General features: G+C 44.4%; 3 protein-coding genes across 9 annotated transcripts; 2 read left to right on the forward strand and 1 right to left on the reverse strand.

Moving 5' to 3' along the window:
* The first annotated feature begins 140 nt into the window (after positions 1-140).
* On the forward strand, positions 141-11,948 carry LOC108100561 (unconventional myosin IC). Of its 4 annotated transcripts, none has more exons than XM_017204537.2 (7): positions 141-426; positions 8,322-8,466; positions 8,532-8,647; positions 8,711-9,173; positions 9,241-11,498; positions 11,559-11,655; positions 11,724-11,948. In XM_017204537.2, the coding sequence occupies exons 2-7, from the start codon at positions 8,341-8,343 to the stop codon at positions 11,736-11,738; spliced, it is 3,075 nt and encodes a 1,024-aa protein (XP_017060026.1). In that variant the 5' UTR covers positions 141-426; positions 8,322-8,340; the 3' UTR covers positions 11,739-11,948. The 4 variants fall into 4 exon arrangements, with proteins under 4 accessions (XP_017060026.1, XP_017060027.1, XP_017060024.1 ...); XM_017204538.2 differs by lacking the exon at positions 141-426 and adding an exon at positions 2,798-2,919; XM_017204535.2 differs by lacking the exon at positions 141-426 and adding an exon at positions 6,403-6,608.
* On the reverse strand, positions 3,660-4,571 carry LOC108100562 (collagen alpha-5(IV) chain). 2 transcript variants are annotated; one of them, XM_017204540.1, is made up of 3 exons: positions 4,467-4,571; positions 4,245-4,406; positions 3,660-4,154 (listed from the first exon to the last, which is right to left on the reverse strand). In XM_017204540.1, the coding sequence occupies exons 1-3, from the start codon at positions 4,495-4,497 to the stop codon at positions 3,709-3,711; spliced, it is 639 nt and encodes a 212-aa protein (XP_017060029.1). In that variant the 5' UTR covers positions 4,498-4,571; the 3' UTR covers positions 3,660-3,708. The 2 variants fall into 2 exon arrangements, with proteins under 2 accessions (XP_017060029.1, XP_017060028.1); XM_017204539.1 differs by having other exon boundaries at positions 3,660-4,406.
* Positions 11,949-12,188: 240 nt separating the features above from the next.
* LOC108100148 (acyl carrier protein, mitochondrial) lies at positions 12,189-13,665 on the forward strand. 3 transcript variants are annotated; one of them, XM_017203904.1, is made up of 5 exons: positions 12,189-12,314; positions 12,399-12,558; positions 12,979-13,065; positions 13,154-13,282; positions 13,385-13,665. In XM_017203904.1, exons 2-5 carry the CDS (start codon positions 12,409-12,411, stop codon positions 13,562-13,564), a joined length of 546 nt encoding a protein of 181 aa, XP_017059393.1. In that variant the 5' UTR covers positions 12,189-12,314; positions 12,399-12,408; the 3' UTR covers positions 13,565-13,665. The 3 variants fall into 3 exon arrangements, with proteins under 3 accessions (XP_017059393.1, XP_017059392.1, XP_017059391.1); XM_017203903.1 differs by lacking the exon at positions 13,154-13,282 and having other exon boundaries at positions 12,979-13,080; XM_017203902.1 differs by lacking the exon at positions 12,979-13,065.
* The last annotated feature ends 86 nt before the right edge of the window (positions 13,666-13,751 follow it).

The following is a 13,751-nucleotide window of genomic DNA, read 5'->3' on the forward strand; positions in this document are numbered from 1 at the left end:
ACAAAACACCTCAAATGAAATGGTTCAAGTTTAAGCTCGATAACGATAACAGCCTTTTGCTTTTGTCGGAAAAAAGCTTACTTAGCTCCACTGTCGGCGGCACAGCTGGGCGCAAATGTGGCGGCAAATCGAAACTACCGAAGTCAGTTGAGTTTTAACTTTGGCAAAGGTGCGCGTTCGCGCGGAATCGTTCGTTAACTTTGTTGTTTCTCCGTCGAGAACTTTTTTGGAAACTCATTTGCATGCGTTGTGCGTTCGGTGCTTAACATTACCCGACTGATGTCGAATACTATATGCCGCTATCGCCTCGATTTAAAAAAATTATAAACAACGACAATAACAACAAGTTCGCGGTTTACGTTTTTGTGCCGTCACCTGTGCCGGGTCAAGCTAACGGTACCCGCATCGAAAAAGAAATTCAAACAGGTAGAGCCCCCCAACAACAAAAAGTAACGACTTCGGGCGACAAGTTTTGTGAAATTATGGGTACTTAGCCCCCCGATTACAAATGTGCTAGCCATTTATCAAGCGTTTGACAGCTGAAACTTCTTAATCCACCACGACTGCAGCGAGATGGCCTATAAAATCAATTACGATCGCAATTTTTGCATATCCTGACAGCTAACAAATGTCCGGAGCACCGGAGCAGACACCAAAAACAGCGATATTATGAGACGCACATGAGGTTTAAAAAAACTGAAGATATAAATACGAAAAAAGCGGTTCTGCCGGTTTGCCCGTGGTCGTGATCTGCAGCGTCTTCCGCTGCTTTCTTTCCTTTGCACGATTTGAACTTGGACACCAAACGCAACAAAAGCTATATAAAATCACAAAAAGAGCCACAAAGGCAGCAATGCACTGAGAGAAAAAATGTATTTCAAATATATTCTATCCTTAAAACACCCCTAAAACTTCCTCTTAAAGCTCGATCTCTAATCATAGTATATACTTGTGCTAGTGTTGGGTAGCTTGTGGGTAGTTTTATTATTTTTCAAATTATTAACTGAATTTGTGTGCATTTCTCAAAATAAAAACACAAAAACTATTATCTGATTAATTACAGCAATTTATAAAGGCGCAAAGTTTCTCTCTGTGTTTGGGCAACCGCAAAACGAATAGGAGATCTGGTTTATGGTGATGCTCCTCTAATAAAGCGAGCGTTTAGGCACCTCAATTTTGCTCTTTCTTTCCCTCTTTTGTCCGCTTCCTGGGATTTCTTCCTTCCACACACGCTCATATTTTACCACATACTGGCCCCCTGAGAATGTGGTGGTTGGAGTCCACCTGTCTGTCTCCCTCACTCCACAGGGATAAGTTTGTTTGCTCAGGTTTTATAGCAGGAACAAACAGAACCACACAAAGAGGGTCAACAGGGCGTATGATACTGCAAGAGCTATGAGTAATCAGTACCTCGCGATTAATATATGTATAGGGTATGTCTCGTCATCCCCCTCCAATTGACCAATTGAAATCGTATCAAATTTCAATTTCATTTCCACACTTTGACGGCCCTCCATTAATTTGACCCAGTTTTGAAAACAGTGGCCATAAGCCGCTTAAATAACCAACTGCAATGGATCGAGAAACGAAGCCAAATGATTCGCCAAATCTGGCAGCTGTTTCAATACAAACAAATAACAATAACCAACTCCACACTCAAAAAAAAGTTAGTCAAATACCTGGACCCTACTTAAATTGAATGGTAATGTTATCTAACCAAAATGTGTTGTTCTGGATCTGTTTTGGAGGCATGAAGCGTTGCCCTCAATGTCATCGCCTTCCACTTGGCACCCAAATTAAACGAGTTGGAAAAGCAAGGGAGAAAAAAAGCGTCTAACAAAAGATTAATTTGGTAATGATGTAATGCAAAGTTTGTGCCAACTAACAAGCCAAACAAACACAGAAGAACAAACGAAGAACCAAAGAAGGAAATAAAATTGCACGCCTTTTGGTTCGGGTAATTGCGATATTTATTATCGCCGGGCCTTGTCATGTGGTGATTTGACTGTGCCGCTTAAAACATAACCAAATCTTGTGAGCATAACGATCCACACCCACCCAAAAAGGTTCAAATCGTGTCTCGATGACAAACTTGAACTTTCTCTTATCGGAATCGGTCGTGTTATCTTTTCACTGGGTTCAACAAATGTTACTGATATGGCTATTGATCATACAGATACAGGGTGCATTTTTACGCATACTGTCTTTAAATCGGTGATTTGATAAGATACAAAGTTAAGGGGAAATGCCAAGACCCGGGCGATTGTTATAAACGTCTATATAACCATCCAAGCAAATCGCTTTTCCACGAAAGATTGGCACAAGACTTCAATGGGAACTTGCTGACAATTTGTATGCCCTATTTTATGAATGGAGATAATGGTATTCACTTTAGAGTAGAGTAAACAGCAGATTATCCTATATTTTGATTTAAAACAATTGGTTTTAGTAAACAGGTCGAATTAATATACCAACAGACTTAAGTACAAAGATTAAGATTACTCGTAATAGTATGTTACAAGTTTTTTGGATTTTAGATTTAAAAAGATTAAAGTTGAGGGGGATAACTTTTCGGCTTTAAATCCAACTTTTACCTTACTTTTTTTTCAAATTCTAAATTGAGATATTTTAGATCTTAATTTATAAAGCGATAAACCGAAAGATTGTCATATGCTCCACAGAAATAAATATACCTAAGCGACAGCAAATAAAGCGAAAATCCCCACTTGTCATAAAACTTCGATTGACGAAGCCCCAAAGAACCCAGAGCCAGCAGTTCCATTTCATTTCTTTTGATGGAGGAGTGAGCGTCAGCTCGTGTTGGGATCCCAATTACATCGCACCTCGGGTTTATTCAATTCGGTAAAGTGTCAAGTAAGGGCTTTTCGTGGAAGCCCCAAGCCGCAACTCTTATTCAACGTGAGTACGAGCAAAAAGTCTGTTTTGCGAGCAAAAAAAATATAGAGGTTCAAAACGAAACCAGAAACAAAAAAGGTAAAAAACGAGACCTTTTTTTTGGCAGAGGGAGGGGAACGACTTTCAGCACATTTTTCTTTTTGCAATTGCCAGTAAATCGTGTTCAAGATCAGCCGCTGTTGACGCTTTTTATGGCTTGCAATGAGCTAAGAAAACAGCGGGCGAATGCCTTCGGTGATTGTTTAATACTTAATGGTTATCCGAGACCCAGAGACTTGGCATGCGTCACAGATGCCGGCAAGATCTCCTCGAACCGGCCCCAAAACCTCGTCCCCAAAAGCGGGTGACTCAGCTGCCGCGAGTCCAGATTTTGTGTTTTTTGTGTTCGCCTCGACAAGTCAAGCGTTTGGCCTGCGAAGTTTGAATTTTAATTTCCAGTCTTTGCGAGTGCGAGAAGTGGCGATGGCATGACGATCGTTTAAACGAATTCGATCATCGCTTCTTTCGGTCAGCGGCCTTTTTTTGGGTTCTCTTCAGGTCTAGTGATCCATTCTTGATTCATTTGAGTTGATTAGGGTTCTATTTTGTTTATGATTACTATGGAAACTTTTCTATTTATGTTCGACTTACTTTTATAATTATTTATCATAGGTAAATTTACTGGTGTAATTTACTTACGTTTTCGCAAATCCAAATTGGGAATTTGTACATAAGAAATTTTCCAATTTAAACAAGTCTCGATGTGTAGTGTATATTTCATTCAGTTGTTTATTAAGGATTCGTTGACAGTATTTAAGCCCTGGCCATTTGCAAAAGGTGATAAAGTGGCACGATGTTGGCGCTGTTCCTGCCCTCGAGGAAGTTCTGGGACAACACGGCCCTGCCCTGAAAAACGCCAGGAATGGCGGAGGGGGTAAGTCCTTCGGGACCGGGCAACTGGTTATCCACATCGCCGACCGTCGCTGAGCGATAGAAGGGGTAGTACGGATAGCCAGGATAGCCGGAGAAGCCAGGATAGCCAGGATAGCCAAAGCCACCATAGCCAAAGCCGCCGTAACCGCCGAAACCACCGTAGTAGCCATTGTAGTAGGGATTGTAGGGCTGAGGTCCTGGCGGCGGAGGAGGAGGCGGTGGGCCCCAAGGACGCTGTGGGGGCGGAGGAGGCGGCGGGTAAGCCGGACCCGGAGACCAAGGCGGCGGAGGACCATAGCCGTACTGGCGCGGATGCTGCTGATCCTCTGGTGGATAATAGTAATGATGTTGTACTGACGGTTTCGGTGTGGTCGTCGGGGTGCCGGATGCCATCACCAGCTTGATGCCGCCCTTACCAATGGTCTTCAGCAGGTGCTCATCAATGCCGCGACCACTTCCCAGCGGATCGTCCAGCACCTGTTGCTGCTTGTCGTTCCTGGCCTGTCCGGTGATCAGGCTCGTCTGCACCGGAGCCTTGTCCTGGAAACAGAGGGCACTGCCCCCCAGCTGCAGGATAGCTGCAAGGATGCATTCTTTTATTAAGAAGGCCTTATCAAGGAACCAAAGACCACGCTTACCCAAACAAATCGCTGTCACTCTTCGGTCCATGTTCGTCTTCCGAATAACCTGGCCACTGCAGCTGCAGTTCCCTTTTATAGAGCCGGTGATGCACCCACTCCGGTAATCTCACATCTTGTTCCCGGTTTTCTCATTAGAATAAACCAATGCAGCTGCTATTAATGGCGAGTGGCCCAAATTTGGGCTGGCTTTCTTTCTTCCATTTTTATTCGTTTTGAACTCGATCTCGGATCGATCAAGCACCGTTCTAATAACTGCGATCATTAATTTGCATATGACGATGGGGGCTTTGTGGTATCTTCCCACTTCTTGCCCTTCTCCATTCTTTAATCGTTCTGCCAGCCCTGCATTTTCTCAACTCAACCCGAAGAGTTCAATATACCGCGATATAGCTACTTGATATATGACGTCATTTGTATGCTTATAATGAAAGCTAATTTCACTGAAGAAAAACTGGGCATTTGCAATCAAGAAAGCAAATAATATGCTTGAAGAATTTTTTAGATATTTGCGTATACAAATATTTAATCTCTATAAGCAATATTATTTCTTTTTACTTCCCTTCTTCTTTCATATAAATATAAATACCCCAAGATTTTTTATTTTTCTTTCTCTTTTAAAGATAATTGAAACAAAATCAACTTCCTTTCGTGAACTAAAAGTTTTATGTTGAATTCTAATTTTTTTTCGGTGTGAGATTAAAAGTTTGAGCACTTTTTCGTTTGGGTGGGATCATGTTTTGGAGTTCCGTTATGGGTCGGGTGTCGTAGACATGTTTACGAGTTGTTTGATTCCACTAAGAGCCGGAGTTCTCTATTACATCACATGGTGGAGCATTTCTGGATCGGAGAAACCAGTTCTTCACTCAATTACCAGGCTGAGTGGGGATAAAAAATGTGGATAAAAAAGCCGACAATAACGACTCCCTAAGGAAACATAAAAAGGAGAGGAAAGTCAATGGCTTTTGATACCCGTTTATAAAAAGTTAGAAGGCATTCGTTTAAAATAGTATATAAAACCTTATCGTTCCAAGCAGCTTTTCAAATTTGCAATCTCAGTTTTACTATTTATTATTATTATTATTTTCACTTGAAAAAAAAGCCACTTCTATACTTTAATTGGAATATTTATTGACATACTTATTTATACGATGAAAAACCACCAAGGTATACATATCTATAATTTTATTAATAACCCCTAACAAGTTATCTTATCATAACAATATCTGAACGTTTGTTAAGACACATAATTGCGTGCCAAAATGGGCACACATTGATTACTCATTAAAATATATCCAAAATAATAATATATGTTATGTACTTATTTTGTATATTGGGTTTAATTTAATCTTTTTTACTTATTGATACCTTAAACGTAGCACAATCTTAGGCGGCTGACAATTTGATAGATTAAAAAATAAAACAAAAAGAGTGCAAAAGACGGCGACCTTTATTTAAAACGTTTCTGTGAGGTGCTGGACATGATTAGCTATCCACATCAATCTGTCCTACGTGCAATTAAACAATTATGTGACAAACATCGACTTGCCATAAGCTTGGCCTTTAAGACTGGGACGTGTCTGCCGCTCTCTTCGAGAATTCCTGGGAAGTCTTCCCGTCTCGAACCGCCGGCAAACATTTTGTAATTAGCGAGGCACTCGCTTTTTTCCCCATTTCCCCACGCCATCGAACCCAATTTCCAATTGAGCAAGAGCAGATGTAATGAAATGGAGACCGAAACAATATCGACATCAATTGGAAACGAGTCTGTGAACTTACAATGTTTGCATTCGGCAATGACTTATTTAGCGTACTCATAGCTGATAACACAGTGCTAATGTGCAATCGAGTACTTCTCTGAGTTGGGGCTCGGAATTCTGACTCAGGCATCCCCCAAAAGCGGGTCAGTCATCTAGAAATCTCTAAAGCAATAAGTTCTTAAATTTTGGCTCCGTTGAAAAATTTTCGGTATAAGCAGTTTTTCATCTTGAGTGAAAGTGATGAACTATCTTTTTTCTTTCCATTTTTAAAAGCATATAAGTACATCCAATACTATTCACCTATGTTTATTGAAATTCAATCTTTGGCCCGTGGCCTAATGGACAGTAAAAATCAAATACGGTTCGAAATGGATTACGAAGAGTAAGCAAAATTAATGTGAAAAGTGATTGTAAAAATCCATTTAATTTTATCTCGGAATAAAAGAAAGCCTTGCGTATCAGCAGTTAATATTTTCATGATTCATTCAATAATGTCTTATTTGATCTTAAATTATAAAAAGCCCACAGCAAGATTGACACGCCGATCTGTTTTAAGAAATAATGAATAACTTGTAAAATAAGTTTTTTATTTTGGGTGTTGTGTTTTAAGAAATTCTTATTTGAGTTAAATACAAATTTATATGGTAGAAAGTAAATAAGAACAAGAAGAAACAAAAGCTCGGCGCTTAAAAAAAATATAAACAGTTGTTATCTAAATTTGATTAATAGCACTTATAAAAAGAAGAAGTGCTACTTTTTTTTACTCACGCTCAAAAATGTGTTGCAAACATATTTGTTTCACGACTGTGATTCATGGCAAATATCTTGAACCACTCAAGATGGAGTCATCTCCAGTGTAGAACTTCAGGATTGACGCATACGACCAAGACTAATCGCGATCGCAGATACTGGATCCGCCGAATGCCTGCTCCGGAATTCTTTGCTTTGCTGCGTTTTATGTCATGGTTTTCAAAATCGGGTCCCGAGTTTATTCGCGAAAGCCCCTATCTAATCGGGGACTGATTGGCGGCCGCCCATCGCTCTCCTCCTCATAGCCATAGGTATATTATCGTTGATAAATGTGCCGACTAAAAAAACAACTGAAATACAGAAACAACTACGAAACAGCGACGAGGCCAATTGATATGTAGAGTAGAGAAGTATTGATGGTTAAAACGCTTCAGCTGCCAGCGGATCGGTTTAGTTTGCCAGCGGAGCCGTCAAAGGGCGGAATATGCGTGACATCTGATATCTCCTTCAGAGATTCTACTAATACCACCGTCCAGTTCTGTGCACCCAAGTGTTGTGGAATAATCTTAATTGAAAAGGAATAAGGATAATCGAATAACCATGACCAGGTACAGATGGATGATGGATGGATTGACCATGGATTTATTACCTAACTGCCCTTTGGAAACTGCTTTTATTGAGGAAACCTTGGCCAAATAAACCCTAAAGACTACCTCCTGAGATCGGTTATATCAGCTAAAGTGTTTCTGTACGCTAACTCCATTGCATAATCGTTTCTTTTACGGATATGCCCGCCGCGTATCAGTAGAAATGAAGCAGTCACCCAATAAAGCCGACTCTTACCTCCTCCCCTAACCCCATGAAATATGGCATTGATAAGGTGAATTGCACCTGCCCACCATTATTTCTATACTTCTATAAATACCAAAGATTGGATTGCATTGGCACGCAGATAAAGTATTATTGGATATGTCTGATGAAGTCATGGCTAAAACAGAGAATGTCCATGGGTCAGTGTCATTCCCTGCTGAAGTCTTAATTTCCGCAGGGTTTTTATAAATTACAGTTCGTATGCCCTATAAACTTCACCTAAATCTTATCTACGGGGCTTTGGGCTTTCTGTGGGTCTTTACTATGATTGCTTTCAAGAGGTTCTTTCTAATCGTGGCGGTTAAACATGGCAACCTTTTCGAACGGGCTGTACGATTAAGTACGTGGGCGATAAGAGTTTATAGAGAGGACTTTCTCAGGAAGTTGGAAAAATATCAATAAACTTTTTAGGGAATTTTCAAGTAGTATATCTTTTCTAGACGATCTGTAACGTACTCTTCTCGATCCGTTTCAGTTTTAATACTTTACCCAACATGGAGACGGGCTTGCACGAACGGGACCGTGCTGGCGTCCAGGACTTTGTGCTCCTTGAAAACTACCAAAGCGAAGAGGCCTTCATCCAGAACTTGAAGAAGCGTTTCCAGGAGAACCTGATTTATGTGAGTAAACTATACATATATACTTTCCTGTTTGAAATCATCTATATATTTATCCGATCTTACAGACCTACATTGGCCAGGTGTTGATCTCTGTGAATCCCTACAAGCAGCTGCCCATTTATTCCGATGCCCATGTCAAGGCTTACAGGAACAAGCACTTCTACGAGATGCCTCCACACGTGTGAGTATTTCATTTAATAATATTCATAACCAATTTACTTAAGTAACCCTTATTCCTTTCCAGCTTCGCGGTGACGGACAATGCCTTCCGTTCGCTGATCGAGGAGCACCGTGGCCAGTGCGTGCTCATTTCGGGTGAAAGTGGTTCCGGCAAGACGGAGGCCTCCAAGAAGGTGCTGCAGTTCATTGCCGCCTGCTCTGGCAATCAAACGACTGTCGAGGGTGTCAAGGACAAGCTTCTGAAGAGCAATCCTGTGCTGGAGGCCTTCGGCAACGCCAAGACCAACCGGAACGACAACTCCTCCCGGTTCGGCAAGTACATGGACATCCAGTTCGACTTTAAGGGAGCTCCGGTCGGCGGCAACATCCTCAACTATCTGCTGGAGAAGTCGCGTGTGGTGGCCCAAATGAATGGCGAGCGGAACTTCCACATCTTTTACCAGCTCTTGGCTGGCGCCGATGAGACCCTTCTGCAGGAGCTGCGTTTGGAGCGGGCTCTGGACACTTATAGCTACCTGACCGATGGGGTAAGTCGGTGTCATAAGATAATATAATATGATACATAAAATAATAACAAATTTAAATAATAATCAGCTCAAAGGCAGCGTGACGAGCATCAACGATGCGGACAACTTCAAGCAGGTGCAGCAGGCCCTCAGTGTGATCGACTTCAGCAAGGAGGAGCAGCGCGAGATCTTCGGCATTGTGGCGAGTATCCTGCACTTGGGCAACATCGCCTTCAAGGAGGTCGAGGGAAACGCCAAGGTGAACAGCCGCGACCTTGTGGTCACCGCTGCCCGATTGCTGGGCGTGAACGCCAGCGAACTGGAGGCGGCTCTTACCCACCGCACCATCGACGCCCGAGGAGATGTGGTGACCTCGCCACTGAACCAGGAGCTGGCCATCTATGCCCGCGACGCCCTGGCCAAGGCTGTCTACGACCGGCTGTTTTCGTGGCTGGTCCAGCGCCTGAACATCTCGCTGCAGGCGAAGGAAACGCGCGGAAACAACGTGATGGGCATCCTGGACATCTACGGGTTCGAGATCTTCCAGAAGAACAGCTTCGAGCAGTTCTGCATCAACTTCTGCAACGAGAAGCTGCAGCAGCTGTTCATCGAGCTGACCCTGAAGTCGGAGCAGGACGAGTACAGGAGGGAGGGCATCGAGTGGATACCCGTGGAGTACTTCGACAACAAGGTGATCTGCAACCTGATCGAGGAGAAGCACAAGGGCATCATCTCCATCCTGGATGAGGAGTGCCTGCGGCCGGGCGAGCCCACGGACAAGACCTTCCTGGAGAAGCTCACCCAGAAGCTGGCCCAGCACCATCACTACGTGTGCCACGAACGAGCCCCGGCCCACATCAAGAAGATCATGCTGCGCGACGAGTTCCGCCTGGTGCACTACGCCGGCGAGGTCACCTACAGTGTGAACGGCTTCCTGGACAAAAACAACGATCTGCTGTTCAGGGACCTCAAGGAGACCCTCAGCAAGGCGGGCAACGGCATTGTGAGGAGCTGCTTCCCGGAGCAGGAGCTGCGCAGCCTGAAGCGCCCGGACACGGCCATCACCCAGTTCCGGGCTTCGCTGAACAACCTCATGGACATCCTGATGTGCAAGGAGCCCAGCTACATTCGCTGCATCAAGCCAAACGACCTGCAGACCGCCGGCGTCTTCGACGATGAGCTGGTGCTGCACCAGGTGAAGTACCTGGGCCTGATGGAGAACCTGCGGGTACGGCGAGCTGGCTTCGCCTACCGGCGCACCTACGAGCTCTTCCTGGAGCGCTACAAGTCGCTGAGCAAGTCCACCTGGCCGAACTACAAGGGACCCGGCGGCGCCAAGCAGGGAGTCAAGCAGCTGGTCAAGGACCTGGGCTGGGACGAGGAGAAGTACAAGGTGGGCGAGACGAAGCTCTTCATCCGCTGGCCCAGGACGCTCTTCGACACGGAGGACGCCTACCAGGCCAAGAAGCACGAGATTGCGGCCATCATCCAGGCCCACTGGAAGGGACTGGTGCAGAGGAGGCGCTACCTGAAGCTGCGTGCCCAGGTGATCGTCCTGCAGAGCTACTGTCGCAGGAAGCTGGCCCAGCAGGCGGCCAAGCAGCGCAGGGAGGCCGCCGACAAGATCAGGGCCTTCATCAAGGGCTTCATCACGAGGAACGATGCTCCCAACGGCTTCAACGAAGACTTCATTGCCAACGCCAAACGGATGTGGCTGCTGCGGCTGGCCAAGGAGCTGCCCACCAAGGTGCTGGACAAGAGCTGGCCCCACGCCCCGGGTCACTGTGAGGAGGCCTCCGGCATCCTGCACCGCCTGCATCGCCTCCACTTGGCCAGGATCTACCGCCTGAAGCTGACGCCGCAGCAGAAGAGGCGGTTCGAGCTCAAGGTGCTCGCCGAGAAGGTGTTCAAGGGCAAGAAGAACAACTACGCCGCCAGTGTGCCCACCTGGTTCGAGGAGGACCGCATCCCCAAGGAGCACATCCAGGGTGTCAACGACTTCGTGGCCAGCACCTTTGGCAGCGAGCAGCTCAAGTACCAGACCTTCTGCACCAAGTTCGACAGGCACGGCTACAAGTCGCGCGACCGCTTCATCCTGCTGAGCAACAAGGCCGTTTATGTCCTGGATGGCAAGAGCTACAAGCAGAAGCACCGACTGCCGCTGGACAAGATTGACTTTACGCTTACGAACCACAACGACGACCTGATGGTCATCCGCATTCCGCTCGAGCTGAAAAAGGACAAGGGCGACCTGATTCTAATCATTCCGCGCATCATCGAGTTCAGCACCTATATCATCGACACCGTGGGAACGGCCCAGATCGTCTCCATTGTGGACAGGGATTCGTGAGTGCTTCGAAGATTATCTTAAGAGGATCTCCCTCTAACTGGTGTATTTCCTTTCAGGCTGGAGCACAACGTGGTGAAGGGCAAGGGCGGCGTCATCGATATTCAAACCGGCGCCGAACCAGGAGTGGTTCGTGATAAGGGCCATCTTGTTATTGTAAGTGACGGTACTCTAGGACGAAAAAACCTCTTATCGCTGACCTCATTTCTCAAATATTTTTGCAGATTGGAACGCAATAAGGAATTTACTATGACTTTCAACAGAAAAGTGGCTTTAAATCAAACGACTTTTGTTTTGTTATATTCGTGTAATTTATATTGTACCTATGTATTTTTGTTACTGCAGTGCAAACGAGTTGTGTAATTTTGATTTTATATAACTGGTGTTCCAGATAAATGTATATTGTTTATAAAAAAAATACCTATAAATATGTGACAGTTTGTATATCACTTGGGTCCTTATCATTTTTGGGTGTATTGCTTGTACTCACGTGCTTTCTTGAAAACTTTAAACGTGGCTATTAGGTCTTATGTCTTGTTTTGTCATTTTTTAAATGGTACGCCCATTCGATTGTTCGATCATTTTTTTTCGATAAGTCGGTCGAATCCGATAATTCAATCAAGGTTTTTTCCTAGTTCAGTCCACAACCAATAACCCGGTTTTATCCAAGGGCTGGGAAAACAATTCAGGCAAAACTGGATTTTTTAGGATTTTAAAAATTTGGTGTTCTTGAGGTAAAAATTCTGCCTATCTGGGTACACTGCTTTATTCACTTGCTCCGGAACTTTTACATAATCTTAAAAGGAAAACTCAGTGTAAATATTGCTCAATAATTGTGCCTTCCACTTGTGCACCGCCCGGAAAACCGCGAATCTAACTTGGGTGCATTTCCGTTGCAGGAATACCGAGATGTCGTTCTCACAGATCGCGCGTAGCTGCAGTCGACTGGCGGCGACTTTGGCCCCCCGAAGGATCGCCTCCGGTGCCCTCGTCCAGTCACAGGCTTCCAGGATGATGCACAGGCTCGCCGTGCCAGCCATGACTAGCCAATTAAGCCAAGTAAGCAGTCGCCCATGGGAACAACTTTGCAGGATCGATGCGATACCTAACCTCATTGCAAGCGATGGGATTCCAAATTAGAGGAGACTCCAAACGTTATCCCGAAGTTCCCAAGTGTAATAGGCTCTCGCCATGTGGCTGTCGAACCACCAGAATCGATTGCATCACATTGTTTTGCATAAAACATGATTGTTTCTATCGCACGCATACACCTGCAACACCGGTGCTTGCCCGTGTATGTGTTTGATAGTACTACAGTTTAAAGTGGCTAGGGGAAACTCTGACAATACAGTAAAAAAAAGTAATTTTAAGGGAGATAACATTTTAAATTGTTGACTGGACAAAAAACTTCGAAATTAATATTTTCTGTTAAAAATATTTATTTTGAACTAGGATTTTTAATCGCATTTTAATCGGCAGAAATTCGGTGTGCGCAGCTACTCGGTCAAGAGCACCATCGACGACATCAAGTTCCGCGTGCTGAAGGTTGTCTCTGCCTACGACAAAGTCACAGCCGAGAAGGTAAACTTTTCACTTCCAAAGCGTCACTAATTTGGTCTGTGTTTTGTTCTTTTCTTTTGGGCCAACCAACCAGGAGTGCAGAGCTCGCTGGCAAACGCAATCGGTGCGCAGATACTCGGCGAAACCGCCGCTTTCGCTGAAGCTGATCAATGAGCGCGTCTTGCTCGTGCTTAAGCTCTACGACAAGATCGATCCCAGCAAGGTAAACGCCACATATTGCCTTTGCCAGTGAAATACTCGCCACAGAGAACTGAACAAAGCTCATAGCCCTCATATATACAATGCTAATGTCTTGCAATTTCAGCTCAACGTTGATTCGCACTTCATCAACGACTTGGGACTGGACTCCTTAGACCATGTGGAGGTCATTATGGCCATGGAAGACGAGTTCGGTTTCGAAATCCCCGACTCTGATGCCGAGAAGCTGCTTAAACCTGCCGACATTATTAAGTACGTCGCCGACAAGGAGGATGTGTACGAGTAAATTGTAATTGTAATGCAAACCATTAAAGATTACACTTAAATTTAAATAGAAAACAAGTCAAATACAATTTGAGCAACTGAATAAACCAAACGTTAAATTAACTTGTGTTATAAATGGAAAAGCAATCTGCATTGATGGTTGATTCTATTGAATTAAAAACCAAACACCTGTTTTTTAATAATAATGA

Source organism: Drosophila ficusphila, unplaced genomic scaffold (assembly GCF_018152265.1).
Source record: "Drosophila ficusphila isolate 14025-0441.05 unplaced genomic scaffold, ASM1815226v1 contig_286, whole genome shotgun sequence".
NCBI classification, from domain to species: Eukaryota; Metazoa; Arthropoda; class Insecta; order Diptera; family Drosophilidae; genus Drosophila; species Drosophila ficusphila.